General features: G+C 37.7%; 1 protein-coding gene across 5 annotated transcripts in view; it reads right to left on the bottom strand.

Moving 5' to 3' along the window:
* The window catches only part of ENO4 (enolase 4), a 29,848-nt gene extending 14,125 nt beyond the window's left edge, over positions 1 to 15,723 (bottom strand). For 4 of the 5 annotated variants that reach the window (XM_087765145.1, XM_087765146.1, XM_087765147.1 and 1 more), the window contains exons 1-10: positions 15,515 to 15,723; positions 13,127 to 13,255; positions 11,709 to 11,899; positions 10,025 to 10,158; positions 7,747 to 7,916; positions 7,387 to 7,518; positions 5,845 to 5,910; positions 5,050 to 5,112; positions 3,766 to 3,933; positions 1,811 to 1,936 (exon numbers count right to left, since the gene is read on the bottom strand). In XM_087765145.1, coding sequence (XP_087621271.1) covers positions 1,811 to 1,936; positions 3,766 to 3,933; positions 5,050 to 5,112; positions 5,845 to 5,910; positions 7,387 to 7,518; positions 7,747 to 7,916; positions 10,025 to 10,158; positions 11,709 to 11,899; positions 13,127 to 13,255; positions 15,515 to 15,679 — 1,344 coding nt within the window. In that variant the 5' untranslated portion in view covers positions 15,680 to 15,723. The remainder of the gene's footprint in view (positions 1 to 1,810; positions 1,937 to 3,765; positions 3,934 to 5,049; positions 5,113 to 5,844; positions 5,911 to 7,386; positions 7,519 to 7,746; positions 7,917 to 10,024; positions 10,159 to 11,708; positions 11,900 to 13,126; positions 13,256 to 15,514) is intronic. The other variant, XM_087765148.1, reaches the window with a different exon arrangement.
* Positions 15,724 to 26,472: the final 10,749 nt, after the last annotated feature.

The raw sequence follows: 26,472 nt of genomic DNA, 5'->3' as shown, positions 1-26,472 counted from the left end.
GTAAGGCTGACCCACAAAGAACAGCAGAATACAACCCTCTCTTTCCAGCAAAGCTCCATTTTTTTAAGGTCTTTGTTTCTTGATTTTAATGCTTTGTCCACATGGTACTGAGATTTAAGGATAAATAAAGGACAAGGATATGTAAAGAATTTGAAAGAAGAAATTTACGAATTAATTTGCTTTCTTTGTGTCCACAGAATACAAAGTTTTCACATTAAACACATTACTTTTCTAGTTAATAATTCTGCCAAGTAATAATCCGCAGTCTTGGTCTGCAGATCAGAGAAGCTTTTGTACCTATATAGTTGCAGTCTGTATAAGGGTCCACTCCGATGAGGATTTCAAGCCCACATGTAAGTGAAAATGAAGTTTTTGACACCTGAACAAATGTTTAAACTTAAGCACTAAAGTAGTCTGCTGTCTGGCAATGAATTGTTGAATCGGTACCAGAGCTAATCCTCAAGGACCTAATTATCTGTGGCAAAGACCTGGCATGGGTAAACTTCGTAGATTTGCGAGGGGGGAGGAAGAGATGCATGTCCCTTAACGGTATTCTATTTCAAACTGTACTTTGCTATCTGTTGTAATTCTCCTGCAGAGTTTCATATTGCAAATATGTTTCTTCACCAGAATTCTCACAGAAGTTTGCAGCCCTGGCAGGAGTGGGGAATAATCTGGTTTTTTTGGAACATGGGTAATTCAGAGAGTCAGACTGAAACAGTGCAAAGAGCCAAGGCTAACTAGAGTGAGGTAACAATAAACACAGGTATTCGAAAAACGAACTTTTAAAGTTCCAGATAAGAACAAAATCAGATGGATTTTGCAGTTCATCTGTTTTAGAATTATTGATTCAGGCACTGGGCAGATTCACAAAGACAACAGCACTTTGCTTCCCCCTTCAATCACAGTCTTCACATCTTGTTCATGAGAACAACCCCCATATATTTATTTTAAAGAAGATAAAGTGTGCAATTAGACAGCAAGAACAAATTTGTATTAAGTTGTGCAATTGCAGAATGTAGGTCGACAACTGTGGGTTCTGCTACAGTTAAGTATTATCTTTTTTGTAGTATATTGAAACTTAATCTTATGTATAAATGCTAATATTTAATCTGTTTTTTTCATCCGTCTATAACTTGGTAACATGCTTACTAGTACTTTATTGTTGTAATCTATTGCCCATGCTAAATTAACTGCTCTAACTTTGATCACAGTGGTAAATACATGGTATCTTACTACCTCTTTAAAAATTCTGCCGAGCAATGCTGCCAGTGACAGGTTTGTTCTGGCTTTGGGTATAAATCTCAATCATAAAGAATAGCAGCAATAATTTTTTTGAGCGATTCTAAGTAATATACAACTATGTCCAAATTTTTAGCTTCTCCCATATAATATAATATCATTTATGTATCACTTGAATTTTATAATGAGATGTTATAATTTGAATTATTTGTTTACATAAGAAGGAAAATGTAATAAAAATGACAGTGGTTTAGCAAGTAGAATCAGAAAAAAAAAAAAACCAACATTTTCTTGTAATTCTTTAAAATGCTTGTACTCACCATATTCTGTTCATGCCAGGATTATTTTCTGTCAGGAATTATGTCAAAAGTATAGAAAAATTTAGAGTTATTGTCAATTACAGATATGCAAATGAATTGTTACATACATTTTTATAGTGATCTTTTTGTGCCTAAAGACTCCAAAGCCAGAAGCTTCATATTTTATGTTTTGCAAGAATGTGAAAAGTTCAGTGATATCCCACTTAACAGTATTACAGTTTTTCAGGGACTGCACTGTGGTATCTTACCTCTTTTCTCAAGGGATCTATTAATGCAATAATAAAAGGAAATTTATTAATCAGTTCCACATACATGTCAACCATTTCATCAGGACTTTTGAACATTCCAGTGAGTATTTCATATTTTCCTTTAGCCTAGGAAGTAAAGTAAAAAGCGTAAAAGAAAAGGAAGGTAATACTTTAAAACCCAGAGTACTAACATAAGCATACAGATCTTGTGACAGCAGTATCTCTGTTAAGGCAGTGGCTTGTGTGTTCTTCCATAAGGACACATTCACTTGTCTACGTTACTCCATGTCTAAGTGGTCAGCACATTGTTATGGAAAACTCTGCCTAAAGTAACAGTGGGTTCCAGTGGGCTCATGCCAAAGTCTCTGAAAGATGCCACTCCCAAACCAAGGGAGATCTATTTCAGCATTTTCTAGGCAACGCTGCCAGTTTTACACAACTTTATTATAAAGTTAGCGATATTTGATATTTTTATTAATTCTTGGACGAAAAATCTCACTTTTCACTTCCAAAAAAAAGTTAATTTTTTGTCCTCATTTTCATTAAGAAAATATTGCTAGGGGAAAGGACTGCACCCTCAGTGCTCAAAAACAAGATACTGCCTTTCCTTGCCTCTTTCCCCTTTCAAAAAAAAGACCTGTTTAAAACTCCTCTCATCATTTATGGGAAGCACAAACTACAGTGTATGAGGATTATTAAGGGCACACTGTCAAACTGTGCCAGAATACCCACTACTTCAGTGACTTTAACAGTTCAATAACAGAAAGTTACAGAATTACTGATAATTCATTGGTTAAGATTTTGCTCATTCTGGTATAGGACACAGATAACACAAATTGTCTGGAAAGCAACTGCTTTCACAAAAGATATTAATAACGGAAGGTTTGTCGCTATAGTGCACCCAAATATGCAAAATTTCCTGAGATATTAAATGGAATAGGAAGTTTCTTCTGCTTAGAGAGAAACCTGATTGGTCTTGGAACAAGGGGCAAGAACTTTAAGACTTCAGCTGGAGATAAATAAACTTTGTCAAATAAAAATCTTGAAAAATAAGAATTAAAAAATGAATGTTGATACATAATGAGATGAACGTTAGTGGGTATACACACATACCATAGTAAAAATAGACAGAAAGGTCAAGGTAGCTTGAAGAAAACAACAGATGTAGTGTAATAAAATGGAGAAATAAGCACCTAGTGGTGTGAAGGAATTACAGAAGTATACTTGTCTAAATAATTTCTTGTTCTTCATCCTTGAAAGCAAGGTGGATAGAAGATAATTATTTCATTTATAGCTTGTGGTGAAAAAAAAAAAAAAAAAAAAGCCAGGATTTGCCGTTTAATACTTTAACCCAAAATTGTCTGAGATGTAATGTGAAATGAAGATGGTTTGTTAAATAGAGCACATAGTAGGTGTTTGCCCATTAAACCAGTTTGCTATATTTGACACAGACTGATCTGAAAAATCTTATTCAATAAATAAACAGATAAAGGGAATAAACCTGGCTGATGCAGGCAGGCTTATACCATTTGAATGATAAAAGTTAAATCATGAAAGTAACAGAGATTCCTGTAGGCAGGACACAAGCTGTAACGGGGGTCTGCCTTGGTCCAGTGAGCCTTACTCCACGCAAGGTGCACCACCAGTATGCTGGCCCAGCTGCGGAGGAGGAATACACGCATTCTCACTGCTCCCACTGCATCACGCTACCAGAAGGACGTCTGCATGTCTCATCTCCTTGCACTCACAATCCAGTAACATAACTGCTACACTTGTAGGACTGATTCAGCCATAAATTATAAATGCAGAGACAATTCTTTTGGTTTGCTTGATTGCTACCTTAAAAAATGGAGTTAGAAGCTTCTAGGTGAGTTTGCAATGTAATAATAAATAATGTTAACAAATCACTACATTCCTCTTAAAAAACAGCAAAATAGATACTGAAAATAACTTACATAATCCATTAATTCATGAGCAGCACAATTTATTGCTAAGTACATGTCTGTTCCTAGCTCCAGACCTATATTGTTGCAAGCTGTTTGCATTAGGAGCAGCGGTTGTTCTACATTATCGCATCCTGTTATTAGGCAACCTAAGTGTGATATTCTTTTTGAGGCTTGTGGCTGAAAGTAAAATAAAAATAATCACTTTATTTACACAGACATATATATATAATACTCATATATATTTTTTCACTGTCATTTCAGTCTGCATTCAGGCATCAAAACATAAATCTGCTCTCAGAAATCGCATTAGCAACTTTAAGGACAATTCTCTATGAATGAGGGGTAACCAAGTGCTGATGAGTAGAGAGCTAGTAGTCCTTGGAAATATGTCTAGTCATGTAGTTCTCGCTCTTATATGGCCAGTACTGGTTTACAACAAGATTTTAAAGGCACTCTTAACAACCACTGAGTTGTCATGGATGCGAAATGAAAGTTTCTGGTGCTGTGGCCTACCCCTTTGCCACAAAAACATATTCTCCACTTTTAAACAGTTTTTACTCACTTATCTTCACGTACAACTTTGATATTGCCTCTATGGAATGTTCAAGAAACACTGGAATCTTCCAAAACTTCTAGAAGGAACAAATTTCATAGAGGGGAAATACCTCTAGCACAGCTGCCTGGAGCTGTCTGCCTCAGGAACAGTGTTCCTGGACACGAGCCACAGGCAGAGTTGCATTGAGCAAATATTTCACGTGTCCTTCTGTTGTCAGGTTTTTTTGTAGGTTTTTCAAACACTGCACACTATTGTGAGTGCTGCCCATTAGCTACTGGTTTGTACCTGCCGTTATCTATAACCTCAATCAGGAACTGGGAAGTTAATGCAGAATGATTAAGAGGGGAGTTATGCTCCCACAGTTAGGAAACAGCACAATATGCAAGTCTCACAGGTAATAGTTTTATGGCCTACATGATCAAAAGGGCATGTTCTCTGCTGGTGCTACAGGCCTGCAAAATGCTCATTTGGATAATTTACCAGGATTTCTATATAAGAAAAATGACCAGATTCCAGAAGAATTTCCCCTTTCTGTTATTTTTCCACATGATGGGAAAGTATAGTCAGAAGAATCCAAATTATTATGTAAAATATGAGCATTTGGAATATTTAAAAGTCGTGCCTTGACCTTTCCAAAATGGTAATGTAGATTAATGTTTCATTACTTAAGAACATTTTGCTCCCCTGCTGTTGTTAATACCTTGCTGAAGGCTTAAAATGAAAATGTCTTTTCTTACCGGAGGTTTCTTCCCTGTATTATGTGCTTTGCCTTTCTTACTGTCTGCTAGTTGAGGACTGTGCTGTTGGGAGTGAAAGAAGAAAGAAATTAATTCCATGGGAAAGTCCAAAAATGACAGAGAGACCTCAGAATTTAAAAGAAACCAAACAAAAAAAGTTGACTGAATTTTGGTCTAAAGAGATAGCAAATATTTAAATTAGGCAATAGCTTCTGTTTTGTCTTGAATGCTATAAGCAACTATCCAGTTTTATTTTGTGGTGGTAACTCATTTCAAATGTTTATTTCTAGGTGGGCATCATCCCAGCCATCATTTGTTCTTCAAAAGATTCCCACCTCGCCTATCAAAAATACAGGGGATCTTAGAAATGAGAATCTAGACTCCGTACTTGGAGAAACCCAACAACCTCACTTTGTAAAAAGCATATGCACATACTGAGATTGATATACTACTACAGTAATAGTACCTTGAATAATACATGTTGCGTGCGTGTGAGACTGACTTAGAAAGATCAGAACCATATATTGTATATTCACTGCGATACCATTCACTCCCAGTGTACTTCTTCAGGAAAACAGAAAGTCTTAGAACAATGTTTTATTCTGTCTTCCTTAATTTAATATCACCCAATGGCCAATGTTTTATTAATCTGTCAGAGAAACACATCTTCTGTTCTCTGCCATAAGACTAAACCCGATAACAGGCTAAATGTTCCATGGTTAAGCTTACAAAGACAATAGTAGTAGAAAGACCAAATGAATAACATCACATTATTATTACACATTTTTATTGTACCATTTTGCCTGGAGGCTCCAACAGTCTTATCATTTCTTTCTGAATATCCAGAACTCTTTCTATGCCCTGAAATTAAACAACAGTAATCTTCAAAAGAAAGATAAATTATTTCATTTTAGCAGCTTAATCAGAAGAGAGAGAACACTTACTCTAAATGCAGATCTTAATACAAAGTCTGTTTAAAAAAAAACTATTATACACTTCCTAACACAATCCTCCCACCCACAAAATGCAGTCAAGCGTCCAATGATAAAGGGTTAGTAGCAGCGGAATGAACCGGAATATTTGATTGTGCTGCTGAATGGGATGGCAAGAAAAGTGGTCTCTTCTTCCCCAAAAGGAACCCTTCCCAAATCTAACAAGTAAGCAATATCCGGGTCTGTGTAATGTCTGAGAAGCAGGAAGATGATAATCACTGTTCACAGTTGTGACTCCATCTAACACTTCGTAACTGGAAACTGACAAAATTGAATGTATTTACCTTTAGAACATTTCCAGGAAGCAGGGAAAAAATAGCTGTCTTAATTTTAAACATTGGGGAATGGAGGAACACTCCAATTAAATGAATCCATTGCTTTTAAAGCAAGACTTTCTTTCCTTTTCAGCTCAGTTAGTAAAAGTTTAATGCTAACTTTGTAAATCACATTTCAGATTTTCCTAAACTGTGCCAGTAAAGGAATACTGAAGGGGGCAGAAGTCAGTCACAGCTGACAACACATCAACACAGGACGAATGGCTACGTTTTTTGCACTGCAGCAAACAGCTTGCTACTCTCCCATAAGCACTAGGAGGCATTATGTCTTTGAAAGGTACAGAATTAGCAACCTTATTAAGAGCTCTTGGTGACAATTCTAAAAAGTTAAAGGAAAAGGAAAAAGAAAGAGAATCGAGCTCAGCTATTTGTTCAGGTCACCAGCATACAAAGTAGAAACCACAGCCTTAATGTAGGCATCTTGTGCAGATACATTCTTTAATGCAACACATGGCTAAACAAAAAGAGAGGGCTGATCCCGTCTGTCTCATCCATCCTTCTTGCCCCTTGAACAGATTTTGTTCTGCTTTGTATTCCCTTCTATCTTCACAATTTCATTTTTAAAGCAATTTATTCCCAAAGATTTTATGCTTTCCTGTGAATGTTATGAGTTTTGTTGCTTTGTATGCTCTATCAATCAACTGATACTATTTATAACCTACTAATGTAAAATCACATTCTAAACAAAATTAAAATCTTATTGTTGTCTAACACAATTCCCCTACATCATCTTCAATACACTGATTTTTTCCTCTATACTAACACATATATTTTTAACTTGAAATCTTCATGCATGTTCTTTTAAATCTTCATCTATTTACTTCTTTTAATGTTCCTGGTGTTAGAATTCTGCACAAACATTTGTTAAAACTTTGGCCTTGCAAGTAAACAGAAAATGAAAAATATAGGTTGTAAGGACTATATTGAAAAGATCTACGTAATTATGTACATACATAGCACATATATGAAACCTATAGAATGTATTTATAAAAACAAAAATGAAACAGTACCTGTTTGACTGATAACTGAACTGGTGGTATAAGCATAACTTCTTTCACTAATTTCAGTTTTGCAGGTGACAATTTTTCACACTTCAACAGAGTAACCATTGGGAGTGGCAGAGTAATTTCTTTCGGTGAATCCTGTAATTGGGAGTACCATGTGAAAATAAAAATGTTAAAGATCAGAATAATTTCTTATATATTTTAATTATGGCACAGGGTTCAAAGACTGCTACAGACAATGGTCTTAAGGGTGTATTCCATGAGGTATATGTAATACCACTGTCACAAGGGACTACTGGCTTCAGAATTCTAGAATAATTGTGATAACTGGGATAAAATAGATAAAATTACAAAAGTCACAGGTACCTGATTACACTTCAGCAGTGCAATATGTAAGTACAACGGGATATGGCTAATGGTGGCACCAGCCTTAGCTACAGCAAGCGACGTTCCCCCAATGGCTAAGCTGCCACAAAGCACCGATTCCACAGGTTCTGCAGGTGGGATCGTTCTCTCTGCAACTGCCACCTTTTTCCCTACAAGACAGAAAGTAGTAGCTAAATATTTTCTTAGTTTAAAATGTGTGCTTATGTATCACAGTTATATGAGTGAATATGATATTGTCATTTCAGTATGTACCCAATGTATTACAAAAGAATCAGTTCTTTATTTGAACTTAATCTTGTCATTTCTTCTGTATGAAATGACCTTATAAGTAAGCAAAGTATCTGCCCTCACTCTGGTGTCAAATGTATTTCAAATCCGTTTCTTTTAGAGATCATTCTGCCACTGAAACCTGTATTTTTATTTATCTATGTTTATATCCAGTAATGTCATATCATTTTTCAGTTCCTTTCATAAGCATGATTTCAATATTCTTTATTGTCCTCGTATGCTCAGCTTTTGCATAAACAACTTGGAAGATTACATTATAAGCTGATTGGGAGTACACATACTTGATTTCTTCTAATAATTACTGTGAAAAATATGTAGGCCTATTACAGTTGGATTTTCCAATGAGAAAACAGGTCTTTTAAATATTCCACATGCATAGTCTTGTTAAATTTTCAAAAGAACTTATTATCCTTTCAGATACAGTAGATTAACTTTTGTCAAAATGCTTGAAACCCAGCAGTTTCCACTATCATATTTGTTGCCTACGGTGCTTCCATGAACATGTACAGCAAGCACCTATGTGAAACTGAAATAAGCGGTCTGATTCTCACGGATCATGTGCATTGGGGACTTTTTTGTAAATCTGGCCAACTACTTTGGTTCCCAATAGGAGTGCCGTACAAGTTTTGATTTCAATAAAATATAAATACTACAGGATACAACTGATATTTTACGATAAAATTTCTTAATAGGACCTTAATTGGATATGCAGATTAGATTATACATCATTTGCATACTATATGCAGATTCTATACCTCTTACATTGAGGATGAAGAGCTATACACATAGACACCAGTGATCAAGTACTGAGCAACTCTGGTAAACTGCAGTCTTTTGCAGAGATTCTTTCCTTTGTAACCTGCACAAATTACAACACAGATGCTGCCTCTGAAAGTACCTGCTACTGGAAGTCACCTCTGTTACTGGACTCCTGAAACAACAGGTAGCTTTATAATCATTGGCTCCTAATAGTCAGGTATTGATGCTAACAATAATATTACAGTCAATGTCACAATCAAATATAAACACAATCAGTGAAAACAAGTAATATATGTATCAGCAGAAGCTTGACTAAGAGTATAACATACAACATGATGATATCTGGATGGACCTGACAACTGCTGATGTTGCATTTCAGGTCAAAGGTGAATTTACTGTGCACACATCTAACATTAATGGGGAGGTTTTACTCATAGTATATGACAGTTGAAACTAAACTGATATGGAAATAATAATCTGCCAAAATTTTCTGCCCTTCTAATAAACGATAACAAACCTTTTTTTTCTGAGGGTAATGCATATATGGAGGTAACATATGGTGTTTTTTTCCTTTGTGGTTTTTTTTTGGCCATGTATACTTACTCTGTTTCTCTACTCTCACACCATTTTTTCCTTTAGTAGCATTGTTTGCTTTCCTCTTTTTACTCTGTACTGCCCATCGTTCCCATCTCATCCCCTTCCTTCTCTTTTGCTTTTCACCTTATTTCCTCCTTTTCTCAGTGTTAGCAAGAAACTTCCCTTCCTCCCTCTTTCCATTCTTTTCAACTTCAATCTTAATTCTGTTTCCACTTTCCTGTTCAGTTCTGTGATTCCCTTTTCTTTCCTTATCATTTTCATTTTTATTCTTCATTTGCATCCTCCTCCACTCTTATTCCTCACTCTGAGGAGTAATAACCTCCTGTCTAAGGCAACTATAAAACAAAGGCAGAAACTCCGTTCAACCAATGCATGTGAATGATGAGAAAACTCTGTATTTTCCCCTCTCTCATTTCTGCAGTAGAAACTGCTGTGATCAGAAGGAAGATTTAGGACAGAATAACCAAACCCTTTAAACATGAGACACTGTGTAATGTGTTCGGAAGTATTCCATGTCCATATGTGGGATGGACATGGAATACTTCAGAAAGTATTTTAGCACCTTTATCAATATCTGTATTGCAGAAAATATTAAAATCAAATAAACGAAAACCTGGTCTTTCTGCCTTTTTTTTCCCAGGTAGTGCTGTTGCTGATGGAGTGCATGAAGTAAGGGCAAGAGTGACTTCTTTTTCTTCTTGCTTTTGAATTTCTCTTTTTTCTTCCACCTTTTTTGTAAAGTATTCACTGAGGGAAAAGGCACAAAAATTAGTGGCTCAAAATATTGTTAGACATGTAACAAGTAGACACAGGATACAGTATAAAGAACATGCTAAGAGATGGATTAAGGACATCTATTTGAGCTTCTGCCATAGACTCATTGTGTGAAGCTGGAGAAGTCAATAAATGACACTATTTTTTGGCAGTCATCTGCAGCGCTGGTTAAACAAAAAGAACCACAAGCAAGTATTATAAACCTTAATACATACTTTTCAAATCACACTGGTTTGAAAGTCAGCTCTGTGAAGACAATCTTAGCGTGAAGGATGTATTTGTTTTGCATGGGTAGTAACAGATCCTGTCATAACTTCATGACATACAACAGCTTGGCCTAGGGTGCTGATCCACTAGGTCAGTTGTATGCCGGTTATCTAAGTGGCTGCTAGCTCAGAAGTGGCTGAAGTTCAACTACATGCACCAAGTGGAAACTGCATACATGGGTCACGGCCACCCAATTCAGGCAAAGTGGGTATGTAAGATATATCAAGTAGCCTAAACAATGCATTAAAATCTTATTTAGACTCACTTCAGTTGGAAGCATTTCTTTCCAATTGAGTCCTTACGCCCTTCATCAAGGTTTCCCCAAAGCTAATCCACGTGGAAGGCAACAAGGTCTGTTTGCTAGAGTCTGTGTTAAGTGTGGCAGCCCAACCGCTACCCCTACAGCAAAGTGTCATTCCCCTCAGTGACGTAGCTGAAAGAAACACTTCCAACTACGGGAGAGGATGACAGGCCATATTAGTGCTTCCAGGGTGAACAAAGCCGTAATTGTTGCCAGGTAGCTCCTCTAGTGTTACTGTAAAAATATTCAGATACATCTGCGATACTTTTACCTTACACCTTTTTTTCTTATAAAAACTAGACATATTTCAGACATATTTCTTTGAATGGAAAAATATGGCCATTGTTTTTTTACTTTGGGATGCTCCCAAGAAGAAATATTTGTATGAAAAAATAAACATGGCTGTTTACTAAAGAAACTGTTTCCAAAGAAACTAATTGTCCCAAGCAAGAAGCTTTTTGGAGTAGCTTGCTCAGAAAGAAGACTCCACCAGAACCTGAAAATGTATGTACATACATGTTTTCGGTGGATTAGCTCAATGCAGAAGACACACACACACAGACCTTTTGTACCACTGTTGTTCTGCAGTGCAATGAACTGAAGAAGTGGAGTTGCAATCTGAAAAAACATCCCCACCGAACTAAACTGGCACTGAAGGAGTTTCTTAAATGGAGCCTTTGACTCATGAACTTGTTCAGGCATTTTTTTCTTGGAGACCCCAATTTTTGTATCACGTGTATGAAACCTTGTAAAAAACTAGCATGATTTTCATATCATAATTATGAAAAAAGCAGGAAATAATATAATGCAACGTAGCTGAGATAGACATCGCATCCTAAAAATATAAAAAAATAATACTAGAAAACATTGAATATTCTGTATGTTTTTTCATTTACAATATAAATTAATGCTATATATTTCAAATGCAATAATGTGCATAATACGCAAGACCTACCCAAGCATCTTATCAACTTTACACTGCTCAGTAGGCTTCATGTCTCTTAACGTTGTGTTCAGTGATTCATTCACCCATTCCACAGCAGTGTTAACAGAGTCATTTCTCTCTTTCTCATCAGCTTCAGTTGTTCCAGGTAAAGCATTTTCAGGTATTTGAGAATGAGAAGACATTACAGTGGAACAAATCCTCTGAAAAAAAACGTAAAAAGGCTTAAAACACTATTTAATTTCTAACTTGGAAATGTCATTTGAAAGACTAAGAAGTATATGTCCTTACCAACTCTGCAGGTACCTATCTCCAAATCTACTCTTTGCTCCACTTACTTATCTTTTTTCATCCAGCACCTTCTTCCTAGTCTCTTATACTTTGGTAATCACAGACATTATTCAAGTTTCTTGACCTAAATTCTAACTACTTTTAGGCAAAAACCTCCTGACAGATCTGCTTTATACGTATATTTTGTTATCAGAATAGAATGGAGTTATTTTAAAGACCATACAGTCATTATGACATCTTTTATTGCAGCTGTTTGTAGCCTGTTGTACCATGATTCATCAGCATTAATGCTTAATGCCATCCCACATGATCAGTTACCTTTTATCTTACTTAGGTAATTTAAACATATCTTTCTGTACTGCTGAAGGATAAATGATTCTTAAGAAAATTCACTTAATGAAGACATCATTTACAAATATCACAGTTGCCTGCATTAATAATATTAACTTTACATACTGTGAGTATCTATGAAATTATATTTAATTCAAGAGTGAAGTGAACCATAGTTTAACTGAGGGAAAGTATAAATAATTACCCCACAACTGCTAGAGTTGCAAAGACAGAATCTTGAATATTTCAGGTTGGAAGAGAAATGGCAATGCACCATCAGTTTTGCATTGCAGTTGCTAGGTGGGTATGTTTGACTTAACCATCACCCACATCACCCTACTAGCTCAGTGTAAAAAAGTGCCTTCACCTATACTGTGTTTTTCACTTGTACTATATTTTTCTGAAACACTGTCATACAAACAGAAATACAAGCATCTGAAAAAAAAAAAAAAAAAAAAGAAAAACGTAAAATGAAAATGAACTTACAGGGCTAGATACAGGGTGTAAGGAAAAGCTACATGATCATTAAGACAGGCAAAAATTTAATATACTAAGATGCACTGTCACATCCCACTCATATTGCCTAATTAATGGAAAGTAAAGTTTTTATAGTCGCTGCCACTGTCTAACTTTTCATGACAGTTTTTTTTCTAAGTTACAGAACTATTTACTCGACTGTTGAGTCACAGGGATTCATATCCTTTCATTAAAGACAGAAAACAAAATGTTCCTTGTGATGTGAGGAGAATAGTACCTCTCCCTGATATTCTCTTATTAAAATAAATAAAACAGGAAGAAGCAGCTCATACCTTCTCATAGTTTTTAACTGTACAGTATATTTCCACTTCTAATGTTGGCTGACCAACTCCATCAAAAACTTTTCTTCCAACTAATTTGCATATTACTGGAGCTTTTGAAAATTTAGAAAAGTAGTTAGCCTTAAATGAAAGAGAAAGAACTTCATTAAAAGTCAATTTCTATGCAGAGAGGGTTTTATTCCACTAGATAAATTTAAATCAAATCCACCATTGAGCAAATCCATTTATACATCCCAGTATTTAAAATATTTGTTACACTGCACATTTACTTCTATATTATCTGCTTAAGAATGAAATTCCAGGGAACAGATCCAACTCATATCTAAGCATGGAAGTCCAAAGCCACATCCAGGTTAGGTGAACATGTGTTTTACTTGGCAAAGTTAGTGATGAGTATCAAAATCTCCTTAATCCTCCTAGAAAATAGGCATTTGTCCAAAGCTTACTTGGCTTTACACTGAATAACAAAAATAGCCATCGTGCTACTCATGAAACTGATTTCTATTAGAATTTACACAGCCTCCACCTCCCCTGTGCAGTGAGCTGCTATAAAATGATTTTGGCTGTGGATAAGGTCTTCAAAAAATACATGTCTCTTCTCTCTCATAAGGAGAGAAGAAAGATCCTAGACAGGAAAAACTCTTACAAATGCACACGGAACTCTACTAGATCCTAATGTTATATTAAAATTCCTGTAGCGCGCTTTCATCAACAAGTAGTTATTAAGCTTTGAAATGATACTGTAATTTGTTTCCCTAAAAAAAATACTAGAAACAATCTTTAACCAAAATCTTCCTGCTCAGAGAAAGTTCTTGTGTGAAATGCTACACACAAAATTTTGTATGTGCTGCAGACAGGGAAAACCGAGAAGTATTTTCAGAATATACTTCTTGCTTATAGAAAGTACTTAATGTCCTAGATAGCTAATAATGTTTCAGGGTTGCTTCATCAAAGACATATATACAGTGGCTTACGTGTCTCAACACTCAACTGACGCAACATTAAAGATCTTCATAGCGGAAGATTTAATCTGGAAGGAAGAGAAGCTTGTCAACAAGCTCCTCAATAACAATGCTAACCATGCCTTTTGTAGACTCCTCTCTTACAGAACATATTTGGTGTAAGGTTACTTAACACAATGACCAAACTCTCCTAATTAGAAGTGTTTTTTTGGTTGGACAGAACTTGAGCTAACAAGGCTGGCACAATTTTAAGGAGTTGAGGGTATGCCGCACCTAGTATTTGGGGCTCTGTCTGTATTTAATGAATACCAATGTTTAAAAAAAGGATGAAGTTGCTACCTGAGGTTTACTACATACTTCCTTACTAGTTTCATTCTTTAGTCTGGTATCAGAAACGATCACCAAACCATGACTTACCAGATGGGAAAACTAGGAAACACCTGTATAGCTACATAGAAGAGGAACATGCCAAACGCTAAGCAAAGCAAGAACAGGTGTTACCAGTTCTAGCCCCTTCCACTGATGATGTCAAAACACTTGGAGATGGTATAAGATGTAACAAAATGTTTCATTTCCACATCCACTTTCACATCAAAGAACATACCAGAAATTATTTTTTTCAAGAGTTGCTCACTATTGTCGTGTTGGCAATTCCAGTATCACCACTAACAGATGTTTCATTAGGACTACCATCTACGATATTTTGCCAACTGGGAACAGATAAAATCGGTCTGATTCCTGACACTTCCACTGACGCCCGTTCGCTCCTCAGGAACAGCTGCTGTGCAAATAGCACCCAGCGTCTTGTTGCTGCCACTGGCCCAAGCAATCACCATGCCGAGCAGCACTTTTATTAGGGACGCCCATCTGCACCCTCCTGAGGCAACATACTTTGTTTTTGTGTTGAGATGAGCAACTAGCACAGGACGGAGAGCCCCACTCCTGTGTAAATGTATTTGGCCCAGCGTCAAAGCGCCACCGGTCACAGACACAGAACCATCGCAGACCTCGCCCGAGTCAGCAGTAAATTACTTAAACTTCATTTTAATCACAGAGACGTCGAGCTCTTCGCATCAACCTGCTGGTTTACCACACCCTTGGGGCGGGCAAGCAGCACCAGGGCGGACAGCACCCCGTTGCCTGAGGGAGCCCGGCGCCCACGCCGGGGAGCTGGGGGCGGGCGGCGGGGAGGGCCGGTACAGCGGGCACCCACGGGTGCCTCGGGCAGCGCCAGGCGGCCGCTGGCGGCCTCCCCTCCGCGCCGTTCCTTGCCCCTGAAGCAGGGCCAGGAAGGCCCCTGCTCGCCGAGGAGAGCCCCCTCCAGCCCCGCTCAGCCCACCGCGGGGCGGCGGCCCCTCAGCCCGTCAGGGGCTCCCTCAGGCGGGCGCCTGCGCGCTGCTTCCCCTCCCCGCGCTACCAGCTCCCCGTAGAGATCCGCGGGGCGCTGGGGGAAGAGGGCGTTGAGCGCTTCCTCCATCCGCTGCGGCACTCGGTGGCCTCGGTAGTACTCCGCAGCCTCCCGCCGCGGGCCCTGGAGCCTCCGCTGCTGCTGCTGCTGCTGCTGCCGCCCGCCGGGCTCCATGGCGGGGCTGCGGGGGCGACGGGCCGAGCCGGCTGCTAAGCGACGGCGGCGGCCGCCCGCGCTCTCGCGAGAACCGCGGGGCAGCGCCGTCCCCCCCGCCCCGCCGGTGCCCCTGGGCGGGAGAGCCGTCGCCTCCCTCAGGGCGCCGCTGTCCCCTCGGGGGGCACCGGCCGCCCCGGCCTGTGGGCCCTGCGGTAAACGGCGCTTTGCTCCCACAGAACCGCTCAGGAGCATCCTGCCCCTGCTGCCTTGCGGGGCCGGGCTGGGTTGGAGAGCCGGGGGGCGGTTTGGTTTGGTTTTCTTAATGCCGTGCGGGGTTCGCTCTTCCCTCCGAGGCTGGTTATGGTCTTCCAAGTCCGAATGCCTCGAGCAGGTACTCTTTAGTTTTAAAAGTCTCTGAACAACAAAATTGTGTAAGATTATCGTCCTGAAAGAGAGACAGATTATGGTTTGTGAAATGTCTAGTGAGGATAACGCTGCAAAATGCCCCAGTAGCTCTACTTCTGCGTTTAAAAGCCCTTTCAATGAAAAGAAACGTTTCACAACCTAAATGATCATTTTTAGTCTGCAATTTCCTACAAAAACTTTCACTTTGTTACACTGTTCATTGGTAATTTTGTTGAAGTAACTGAAAATGGAGATACTTAAAAAGCTGTTAGCTGCACACTTCCTCAGCTCTAAAATCAATACGTGTAGACCTTTGCTCATTGTACGTTCACTTCTCTAGTTTGGGTGATAATGAAGAAAAATCCCTACTGAATCATTTTCTTTTCCTTTCACATCCTTCAGAAATAGTATGGTACCTCTCCAGAGAGTTAAACCCTCTTCTTTTTTTAAGGTGTTTCCTCGAAAGAAGTTTCTAAACTGACACTGCCTGTTTCGTGAGGAGAGCAGGCGGCGAATACCTCGTTAGCTTTTCCTCGTTCGGAATGGGTTAGCGTGGCGGGCAGCGGCTCCTTTGGGTACGTTACTGCTCAGGAGGGGCTTGTGCGGTCGGTGGGATGGGTGGCAGCAGTGGAGTCATCCCACGTCTCTGTTGCATACGCATGCTTAGCACAGAAAGCTCCGTTTTAATTAAATATTCCTGGAAGGACAGACTTCTGGAGGTAACGGTGCTGGTGTGTGCTCTGAGAGTATCATCATACGCTAGATAATACAACCCAATGTGAGAGCTGTACCTTCTGATACATTTCAAGTGCCTCTAGATCGGTTTCCCACCTTCTGCCTTTTAAAGGGCTCTAAATAAAACGCATTGTGGAGAAACAGCTTCATGTATTGCTCTGTGGGTATTGATCAACCATCTGGGAAAAGGCACTCATCAGCTTTGCCTTTAGGAAAACAACGAGCTGAAGCAGATTCATAGAATCGTAGAATCGTTAAGGTTGGAAAAGACCCTTAAGATCATTGAGTCCAACCGTTAACCTATCACTGCCAAGTCCACCACTAATTCATACTGAGTTTATTTAATAACCTTGCACTCTTTTTTAAATAAACTGTTTGAAACACTAGTAAGGGTTCCCTTCAAGTATTTATCATTTTTGGTTCATGATCAAGTGAACGTTACATGAATTATCTGTATGGCCATGTAATTTCCATTAACAGTAATAGTAATTGTAAGCATGTAGAAAGAGGATGGCTTATCCTATGATCCTACCTATTATGAAGTAGTTAACTGATTAAGGTTAGGATACTGCAAGCCACTTCATACCATTGGTGAACTCTCTGCAACCCCATTATCTTCATTAGGCTTGTGTGGGTGTAATTAATTGGTGTTTAGTTAACAGTTGTGTTGAATGAAAAGAATTTAGTTCTATTTCTCTTAGTTTTATTGGCCCCATGGTGCTAACATGCTAAAGTGTAATTAAAAACTCTCTAATCAAACTATACGTAGCAAGCCCCGAGGAACAAACCCAGTGAGGAAAAGCCTGTGATTGGTGTGACTCAGGACTTTGAGAAATGACCAGATACAAACGATACCCTATAGTCATTCTTTTTTTGTTTTTAAACAATGAAGATGATTCACTTACATCAACATGTACATTTAAAATGTACAAAACCAGCTGTATAAGCTTGCAATCATCGCTTTCCTAGGGGTCTCCAGTAACACCGTATTTTGATGCCGTCTCAATAGATTTTCTCCCAAAATCTTTTAGATTTTATACTGTTTTGGGTGGATAGAGAAATGGGTCTTGTGTGTCGTTCGAGAGCAGCTGTACCTTATTTTTTATCACCTCTTGCCTTTACTGTAACTCTTGTGCCAGGAAATAAATTATGATCAGCTATTCCTCATTTATGATATTGTATTGTGTACCTTCCCTTTTTTGCAAGATGCTTGGTATCTCACTTGAGTATTTATATGTAGTGCTAATCTGGGGCACTCTAAAACCAAGTATAATACGGCATGCTTAAGTGTGGCGTAAAGGATTTGCTTTTTTCTGTTCTAAAATGTAGCTTTAAAGATGTAAACTTGCCCCTTAAATCAATTAAGATCATGGTCTCACTGCCATCTGTGTTCTTGTAGGATTTCACAGAAGAGTAATGTGTGCTTATTCCACTGACAGGGTCTTCTTTGAAGTCAAGTCCGAGTACATAAAAACTGCATGACATTTCCAATAAAATCAGGATTGCCTTTTTAGCTTGGCGATACAAATACTCTTGTACATTACTGGTTTTGAGGCATTTCAATTTCTTAAATAAAAAAGGCTTTTAAAGTTTTTTCTTTTTCCACCTAAAATGCTGCTGTAGTGTTTCTTTTAAGTCTTAATATTCTGTATTGTATAAAGGAAAAACTCCAGTAACAAAGCTAAATATAACTTGACATACGAGAGTAAACAAAAGCTTTGGTCCTCGGATGTGGCCGAACATAACATTTAGATTGGGCTTTGAGGTTAGATAAAAAACTTCCAAGAACTTGGCTAGTATATATACTGGATATTTGGAAATTTCTAATGATTATTTAGCTCTTTTTTTTTTCCCTCTAGCATTATTATTTTAATTTCCAGAGTATTCATATAAGAGTTCATTTGCCTTGAGTAATCATTCTCCGCTCCAATGGTTACTTCAAGTTGAGTGGGTTTTAGTACTAATTTCTTTCTAAAGTTTGAGGATTCTTCCTGCGGGTCTGTTCAGCTCCTGCTGTGCGAGGGTGAGCCTAGCCTTCTCCAAAGGAGCCTGCTGAACTAAAATGGGAGAGCTGATAGGCTTTGATTTATCATTCTAACTCTAAAGGTGATGTGGAACCCACAGTATTTAAAGACAAGTTTTAGAGCTGATGTTTCAGTTTACAGAAGATTGTCCTCAAATTTCTGTGATATAACTGTTTTTTTGTAGTGCGTAGATTTTTTTAATGTAATGCACAGGTTATTGATGAATGCTAGGTTTAGTCTCAGATATCAGGAGTTTACTACACGATTTCTTTGTGTGTGCATTTTGAAGGAACTCTTAGGAGCTTTAAGGCATTATTGAAGCCTACCTAGTTCAGGCACCCTGACATGATGGATTATAGGGATTTTTGTCAGTATATTGTCAATATCATACTCTGAAATGTTAGTACACTTACAAATATATACAGAGTTGGAATGTTATCAGGCTTTGTGAAATTCATAATAAATATTTTCTATGACATGAAAATAAAAATGTGTGCTCATACATCAGTTACTGCATATGCGGTATAGATACAATTTCAAAGATGATGTGGCAACGTGGCCATAATATATTGGCAATTTATACAGGCCAGCAATCAAACTCAGAGATGAACAGAGAGTGAGAAAAGTGGGAATGTGTACTTAACTTTTCTAGTTCTGAGGCTGGGTAATTACTGCTAAAGAAAAACTTACTTTTACATAAATCAGCGGAATTTATTTTTGTTCATCATCTCTTTTTTTTATGGTCAGAATGGTTTTCTTGATGTTCTAGTTTGAACATGTGGTTCCAACAGCAGACAGAAAAAGTAATGTATTAGTTAGAAGGGAATTACTCTTTTCTGACCTGTTTGTTGAAATGAGATAGCTTTCAGAAAAGAATGATTTGATATCTTTGTAAAGATTCTGAGCACTAAAGCACTTTTTTTTTTTTTTTTTTTTGGTAAATTTCTCCATTCATTACTCTCACTATAAAGAATTTTGCGGAAGTTTTTTTTACAATTTAAATTTTCTTAGCTTTACCCTTCGGGCTTTGTGTCTTCCTCTTTCCTTTTATACTGGATTAGAAACCCCCTAAATTTGCTCAACTATTTGAGAAGCAGTACATGCAGTTCCAAATACAGAAACTTCTGGAGTGGTTGGAAGCAATCTGTAGGTTATCTGTTACTGGTTAGCAGATCAAAGGCTTACATGACTGAGAAGTGAAACCTGACTAGTGCAGATGAACTGGTGATCTGTGGGATACATGAAAAATAAATTTGAAATCCAAGTTACTTACAAGTATGTAAAAGTTGAAGTGAATATCGCAATGAGTGAGAAATAGTGTTAATTGAGTCCTCAAGTCTTGTAACTTGCTGACAGATTTTAAGAGAAGCCTTTCTGTTTCTTTACAGGAAAAGTGAAGCTGGTAGCAGAGGGGTTTAAGGAGTTCAAATAAAAAGGTAATCTTTGCATAACTATTGAGAATTGGGGCTTTCCTGCATCCTGTGATTTTTTTTTTTTTTTTTTTTTTTCTCAAACACATTTTTTGGGACAAACTGAGTATGGAAGAAAAGGAAGAATGGCATTTTTTTTTTCCCCATGGTGTATCTCCTGATTTTTACAACCTTAATCACTTGGGGCATGTCTTGAACTTTTAACCTTCTTTCCCCAGCACTGATGCTGTGAATAATGGACTCTCCTGCTTGACACATAACTAGATTGCAGTTCAAAGTGGATGTCACAAACACTATTGCACCATCTGGAGCAAAAGCTTGACTATCGTTTTGGGATAAGCCCATAAGATCATATGAATTTATAACTGACTTCATTTTTTCTATTGCACTAATTTAGGTTTCTTGAATCAAAAATATGTTATTTTTTCAAAAAACTGGCCTCCTGTTGCTGGTATTTTTTGCACAACCCGCCAAAATTTTCAGATCTTGTATGAAAGTCGTATTACATTTATAACCATTTTGATTCTACTTTTTGCAATAAACAAGATTTAAATAGTTCTCCTGAGGCTAGGGAAATGCTGCGTGAATTGTGGAGATAAAATTCTCTATTTTCCCCTATTTCCATTGTTATCTTTAATAGTTTCCTTCAGTTCAAGACTCAAAAAAAAAAAAAAGAAATATTGCTCCTACATAATCTTTTAAAAATATGCACGTTTTTGAAGCTGGATGTGATTGTAAACTGAAAAGCTTTTCAGAGTATGACTTCTGAAGAATACGTAATATTCACAGTTCCATGTAAGATATTCAGCCATATATATGAATAATATCCAGCTGATGGAATGAAATATACCTTATTTTGAAGGAAAAGAATCTATCGACTGGCATTACTGCTTGGGGGTGTATTCATGCACAAAATACTGTTTTTATAAATTCTGTGTACTGATAGAATTTTATTAAAAGCTAGTTGTATGGCTTGTCTCAAAGCAGCAGATTTTGAGTGAGCTTGAACAGCTTTGACTTCCACTGAAAGCTGATGAGACTTGTAAATCCATAGCATTTCTTACAGAATGGCTTGAAATTAAAGAAATCTGTGAACATGAGGTCAGTCTGGTGGGTTTGCAGTGTTTTGGAAAAGATGTGACTATTGGAGAAATAGTCAGGCATGGTGCATTTGCACAGAGGGGATTAGTTCAGATTTCAGATATCCCTATTTTGTAAAATTAAGCAGTGGCTGATGCAGACGGAGATAGTGACTGTTTCTAACACAAAAACTCCCTTTATTTTCTTCTTTAAACATTGATGAACAGGTTTCAAGAATCAAATATATGTGGGCAAATGTAGAAATATTCTGTTTCTGAATGTGACTTGTTTTTGGAAAATATTTTTTGTTCTACATAATATTGAGAAATATACCAAATAAGTAAGGTAATTAACATGACATTTAGAAGAAAATGCTGTTTAATATTAACCCAATATTTCAGATTCCTAGAGCAGAAGGATATGGCTCTGAAATGAGTTTTCACAAAACTTAATCTTTCTTTCTTGAAGTTATACTATGACGTAAATTATAGAATCACAATCATTTAGGTTGGAAGCAACCTCTTGAGATCATCTACTCCATTTCCCCTGCTCACGCAGGGTCAGCTAGAGCAAGTTGCCTAGGACCATGTCCAGTCAGGTTTTGAATATCTCCCCAGAGGGAGACTCTATAACCTCTCTGGGCAACCTCTTCCAGTGTTTGATCATGCCCATGGCAAAAAGCATATTCTTGTCTTACATTGAATGTGCTATTTTTAAATTTGTGCCCATTGCCTCTTGTTTTGCCAGTGGGCAGTAATGAGAGGAGTCTGCTTCCTCCTCTTCATTCCCTCCCATCAGGTGTTTCTACACATTGATGAGAGCCCCCCGAGCCTTCTCTTTGGGCTGAAGAGTTCCAGCTGTCTCAGCTTCTCCTATTATGAAAGACACTCCAGTCCCTTAATCATCTTTGTGCCCTGAGTAGGACTCACTCCAGTAAGTCCATATCTTTCTTGCATTAATTGCACTGATGGAAATTGCATAACCGTGTTTGGTTATGATGTATTGACATGGTGTATTTGATTATATCAGTGTAAGAAAAATTATGGTTTGACAGAGCATAACTGAAATTGTGCTTAAGAATAGAACTCAGTGTCAGACTCTAAATTTCTGTTAGGACTTGTATATTTTTTAAAAACCATGCATGTTATCCACTGAAAATATTGCCTGCTCACTGTGTATTGCACTGATAGGAATGTACCTTTAACTGTTATGCAGGACTGCTGCTTTCTAGTCTCCATTTCTTACAAATAGCTACTGAAAGCAACATGAGGGGAAGAACTGATAGAATTTTTTGAGAGAAAACCCTCTAGAAGTGGAGAAAGATGGTGCATTTGCAACTGCACATTTTGTGAAACGTACTTAAAGCAATGAGAAGGACGGTATGTAAAACTCATCAGGCTTCAACCAGAAAGCTATCAGTACACCTAATGTGTCCAAACATCCATCATAAAAATCACCACTTCCCTCAGCAAAGGAAGGGGATATATTTGTTGTCAACTGCTGATGTCTAGTAATCAAGCCAAGAGTAGAACCAAATATACACAATTGTCAGAGTGTAAAACCTTTATGTTTTTTGACTGTGCTAGTTTATTAATATTCAGTTACTGGCTCCATTCACAGGGAGGGAAGCAATCCATCACACAACCTAGAACATTCTGGCAGTGCAAGCTGTGTATAAGTAAATAACACAATGAAATTACTTTGAGAAGTGATTACTATTGCTCTATTTTAAAATTAAATGGTATCCTAGCACTTACAAGCTTAAATCCACAAAGGTCTATTGGATCATCTACTCTTGACCTCCTGTGTATACCAAGCACTGCATTGTTTTTTGCGTATGATCTACAAGTTGAAAGGTTTTTAGGCTTTAATTTGAGATTAATTGCTGCCTGCTTGCAGCAAAATATCTTAATAAACAGCATAGCTCTTAATTAGCAATTTTGTGTTTTAATTCTACCCATATTTTGTCAGTGTTGACTATAACAAGCAAGAAAAAGAGCACAGGAACATCTTAAGTTCCCTGGCTACTTGTCAGAAGATAGTAGAGCTTTTCTTTTGTGTTTCCTACTTATAAATGGTTATTTTTTCAGGACTACTATGAAGTGTTTGTGAAGCTACTGCACTAGTCTGCCCTGTAATGGGAGTTCATTCAAAGGCCATGTTGTTTCAGGACAAGCATCAGTAGCAATTACCACTTCCAGCTTTTCTCTAGAAGTGTGAGTTTTTGTCAAGGGCTCCAGAGTCAGACTGCTAGCTTAAGCTTCAGACACAAAGAGAGATCAGTTATTCTCAGTTTCCTATGTCACACTTCTTGATGTTGAAGTTTTAGATAGAATTTCTGCTCTATTTTTGACAAACAATTTGTGGGACTGTATATTTGAAAAAATTGAGCCTACTGCAATTATCGAGTTTTCAAACTACACTTGTGAAAAGAGTAAGAGGAAATGGTATTTCACACGTCTGCTGAATCCATTTACTTCACTGCTGTAAAACATTATATCATGCAGCAAAAGCTTTAAAGTAATCCTAAATAAGTTATATAACGGACTTTAGAAATCACTGCTTACTTTAATTGGATACCCATACTATAATTCATTCAGCTTATCAGGGAGCAAGCATGTAGCTCTGTATAACCAAACGTAACCATGAAATTAGTACTAATATAGTAGTTCAGTATCTGAGCTATTCAATGTATAAACAATCCGTGCATCTGGTTCTCTGCTTCATGTAATTAAACTAGTATAAGCATGTAATTAAACTAGTAGAAGTCTGGTTCAATTATATTGCAAGATTGGAGCCTGGATCTCTCCAGATATCAGTCACACTGATTTGTGTGCTTGTAATCTTGTGATACTACGTAAAACAGCCGTCATGTAGTTGCCTGTGTTGGAGTTCCTTACCAAAGAATAAGGAATTTCCCTATAGTGGTTCCTCAGCAACTCAGCACATGAATAGCCTGTAGTGATCCAGCTGCTGATCCAGCTCTCCATCCTTTTCGCAAAGCTCTAAGAAGCTTCCATTTATTTTACATTTCCTATTTATTCATTATGGAATTTATGGTGAAAAGATTTGATGGTTACGACTTTGTGATGGTGTATTATTGGTGACAGTGCATATGTAGTATAGAAAAAACGTAATTTGGAAAACGATAAAGGATGAGGCTTTGTGCAGTTTTTTTGATTTTGCTCTGAGTAAATTTTTACAAGTGTGGGCTTTTTCTTGCTTATTTGTACTGTCACTCAAATAAATGGAGATCTTGATTTCATACAAAATCTCTAGAGCCTACACACTTTAGTGATAAAAAGCATGATGTCTTTGGGTGCACTCTTCAATTGTTCATCAGTGCGTAACATCACGTGTTTGTCAGAAGTGACAGCATATGTTTCAGATGAAGAAATGAATTAAATACTGGCCTGACTATTTCTGCTATTTTAATTGTACTTAGATTCAGAGTGTGATATTTACATGACCTTTTCTTCGTATAGCATTTTTCTATCAGCTGTCACTTCATAAAGCTACAGAGCACAAAACATGGTCTTGTTTGAACATTTGGCAAGTCACTGTTGCTAGCAAGTGACTAAAGCAGAAGGGTATTAAACTCATAGCACTATTCAATAACTCCACCCACTTCTTCAAGCCATTCCAAGCTTTTCCTCAGCATCTTCTGTATACAGGCAATATTCTAAGATTAAAAAGAAATTGCATTAGTTTGGTTTCTAAGAAATGGAATAGGAAGTGGGGAAAATGCAAAAGAGGTGATTATATAATATTGTCCTCCGAGGCTGAAGTAAATTACGTACAAATCCAAAGTAAATGAGAGAAATGCTTCCTTATGTGAATTGGTGTGTGTGTTTATGTTGTTTAGCTTCTTTAAAAAGTCACGAAAATATAAAATATGCCGAAAGTGGTGCTTATAAAGCAAGATCATCCAGGAGACCTGGCCACTGCAAACTTGCTATATATACACAGATACATCTATATATAGGAGCTGCTTCTTTTTTGCCTCCTTGTTCTTGAACTTCACTAAGAGCTTTCAATTGCTCTGACATTTTCAGCCAAGGAAGTAATAGTTGTTGCTGAGCAGTATTCTACAGGCAATTATCTTATCTGATCGTTGGAGCAATCCCCACTAGAAAGGAACGAATACGATCAAGTTAAACCATTACAGAAAGGCAAAAGAAACAGAGGGAGGAACAAATAGAAGGAAAAGGGGCTCATCTCATTAACGGGTGCCTGTGCTGCAGGGTTCAGAACAGCAGACAATGAAGTTAGCCTGTAAGACAAAGCTGTGGAGTTGCCTCCTGTAGCTGTTGACAGGTCTGAATCCTCTCGTCCAGAGCCTATTGTGGCTGTAGTGTGAGGCACCTGCAGAAAATGTGCCAAAACTAGGCAGGGAGCAGGAGCTTTTCAATAAGCTGTCACCTCTCTCTGCCTGCACCCACCCCTCTAGTTCCCAGCAGGAGAGGAGAAGCCATACTGAAGAACTAGACTGGAAAATAGTCATGTGATGGGAAGGGATCAGATATAGACACCTTACTGTTACCAACTTTCTGAGCCTTGAGTGATTCAGCTTTTTGGGCAACTCCTAAAGAGCATTTATTCTTTTTGCTAATACTGCTTTTAAGCTAATGACCTCTAAAAAACTGCGTCATTGGGATAGGCAAGTCACCATATGAGTATTGTCAGTAAATACGTTATTTAATATTTATCTCTTTCTATTTCTGGTTTAGAAAGAAAGATATGGATTTTGTTTTCATTAATTCACTCGTAAACAATGATTTGAATACTGCTAAAATTAGCTGCTCACTTGCTCTCATAGGTGAGTCAAAAGATCAAGCCAGGCTTCCTACATGGATTTCTAGACTTGGTATTGTGCTTTAAAAATCTATATTTAGAAGTCCATGTTTTTTTAATGTTTCTAGAGTGTCCTGGAAGACTTGCTTGTTTAGAAAGAGAATGGAAACACTTGTTTGTGTATACACACACACAGACAGAGTAAGAACTTACATGACATAATCTATAGATCCCAAAGCATTTACAAAGAAGAGGGTTTTACCCATCCTGTGAACAGACAGTCCTTGTGTGTCTGAGCATATTCATGTGTGCCACGTACGTGTGTAACATTCTTTTTGTTTTC

The sequence above is a fragment of the Nipponia nippon genome, unplaced genomic scaffold (genome assembly GCF_047370975.1).
Source record: "Nipponia nippon isolate SJK-2023a ecotype South Korea unplaced genomic scaffold, ASM4737097v1 scaffold_3, whole genome shotgun sequence".
Lineage (NCBI taxonomy): Eukaryota > Metazoa > Chordata > Aves > Pelecaniformes > Threskiornithidae > Nipponia > Nipponia nippon.
This window is presented reverse-complemented; position numbering and strand designations above follow the sequence as displayed.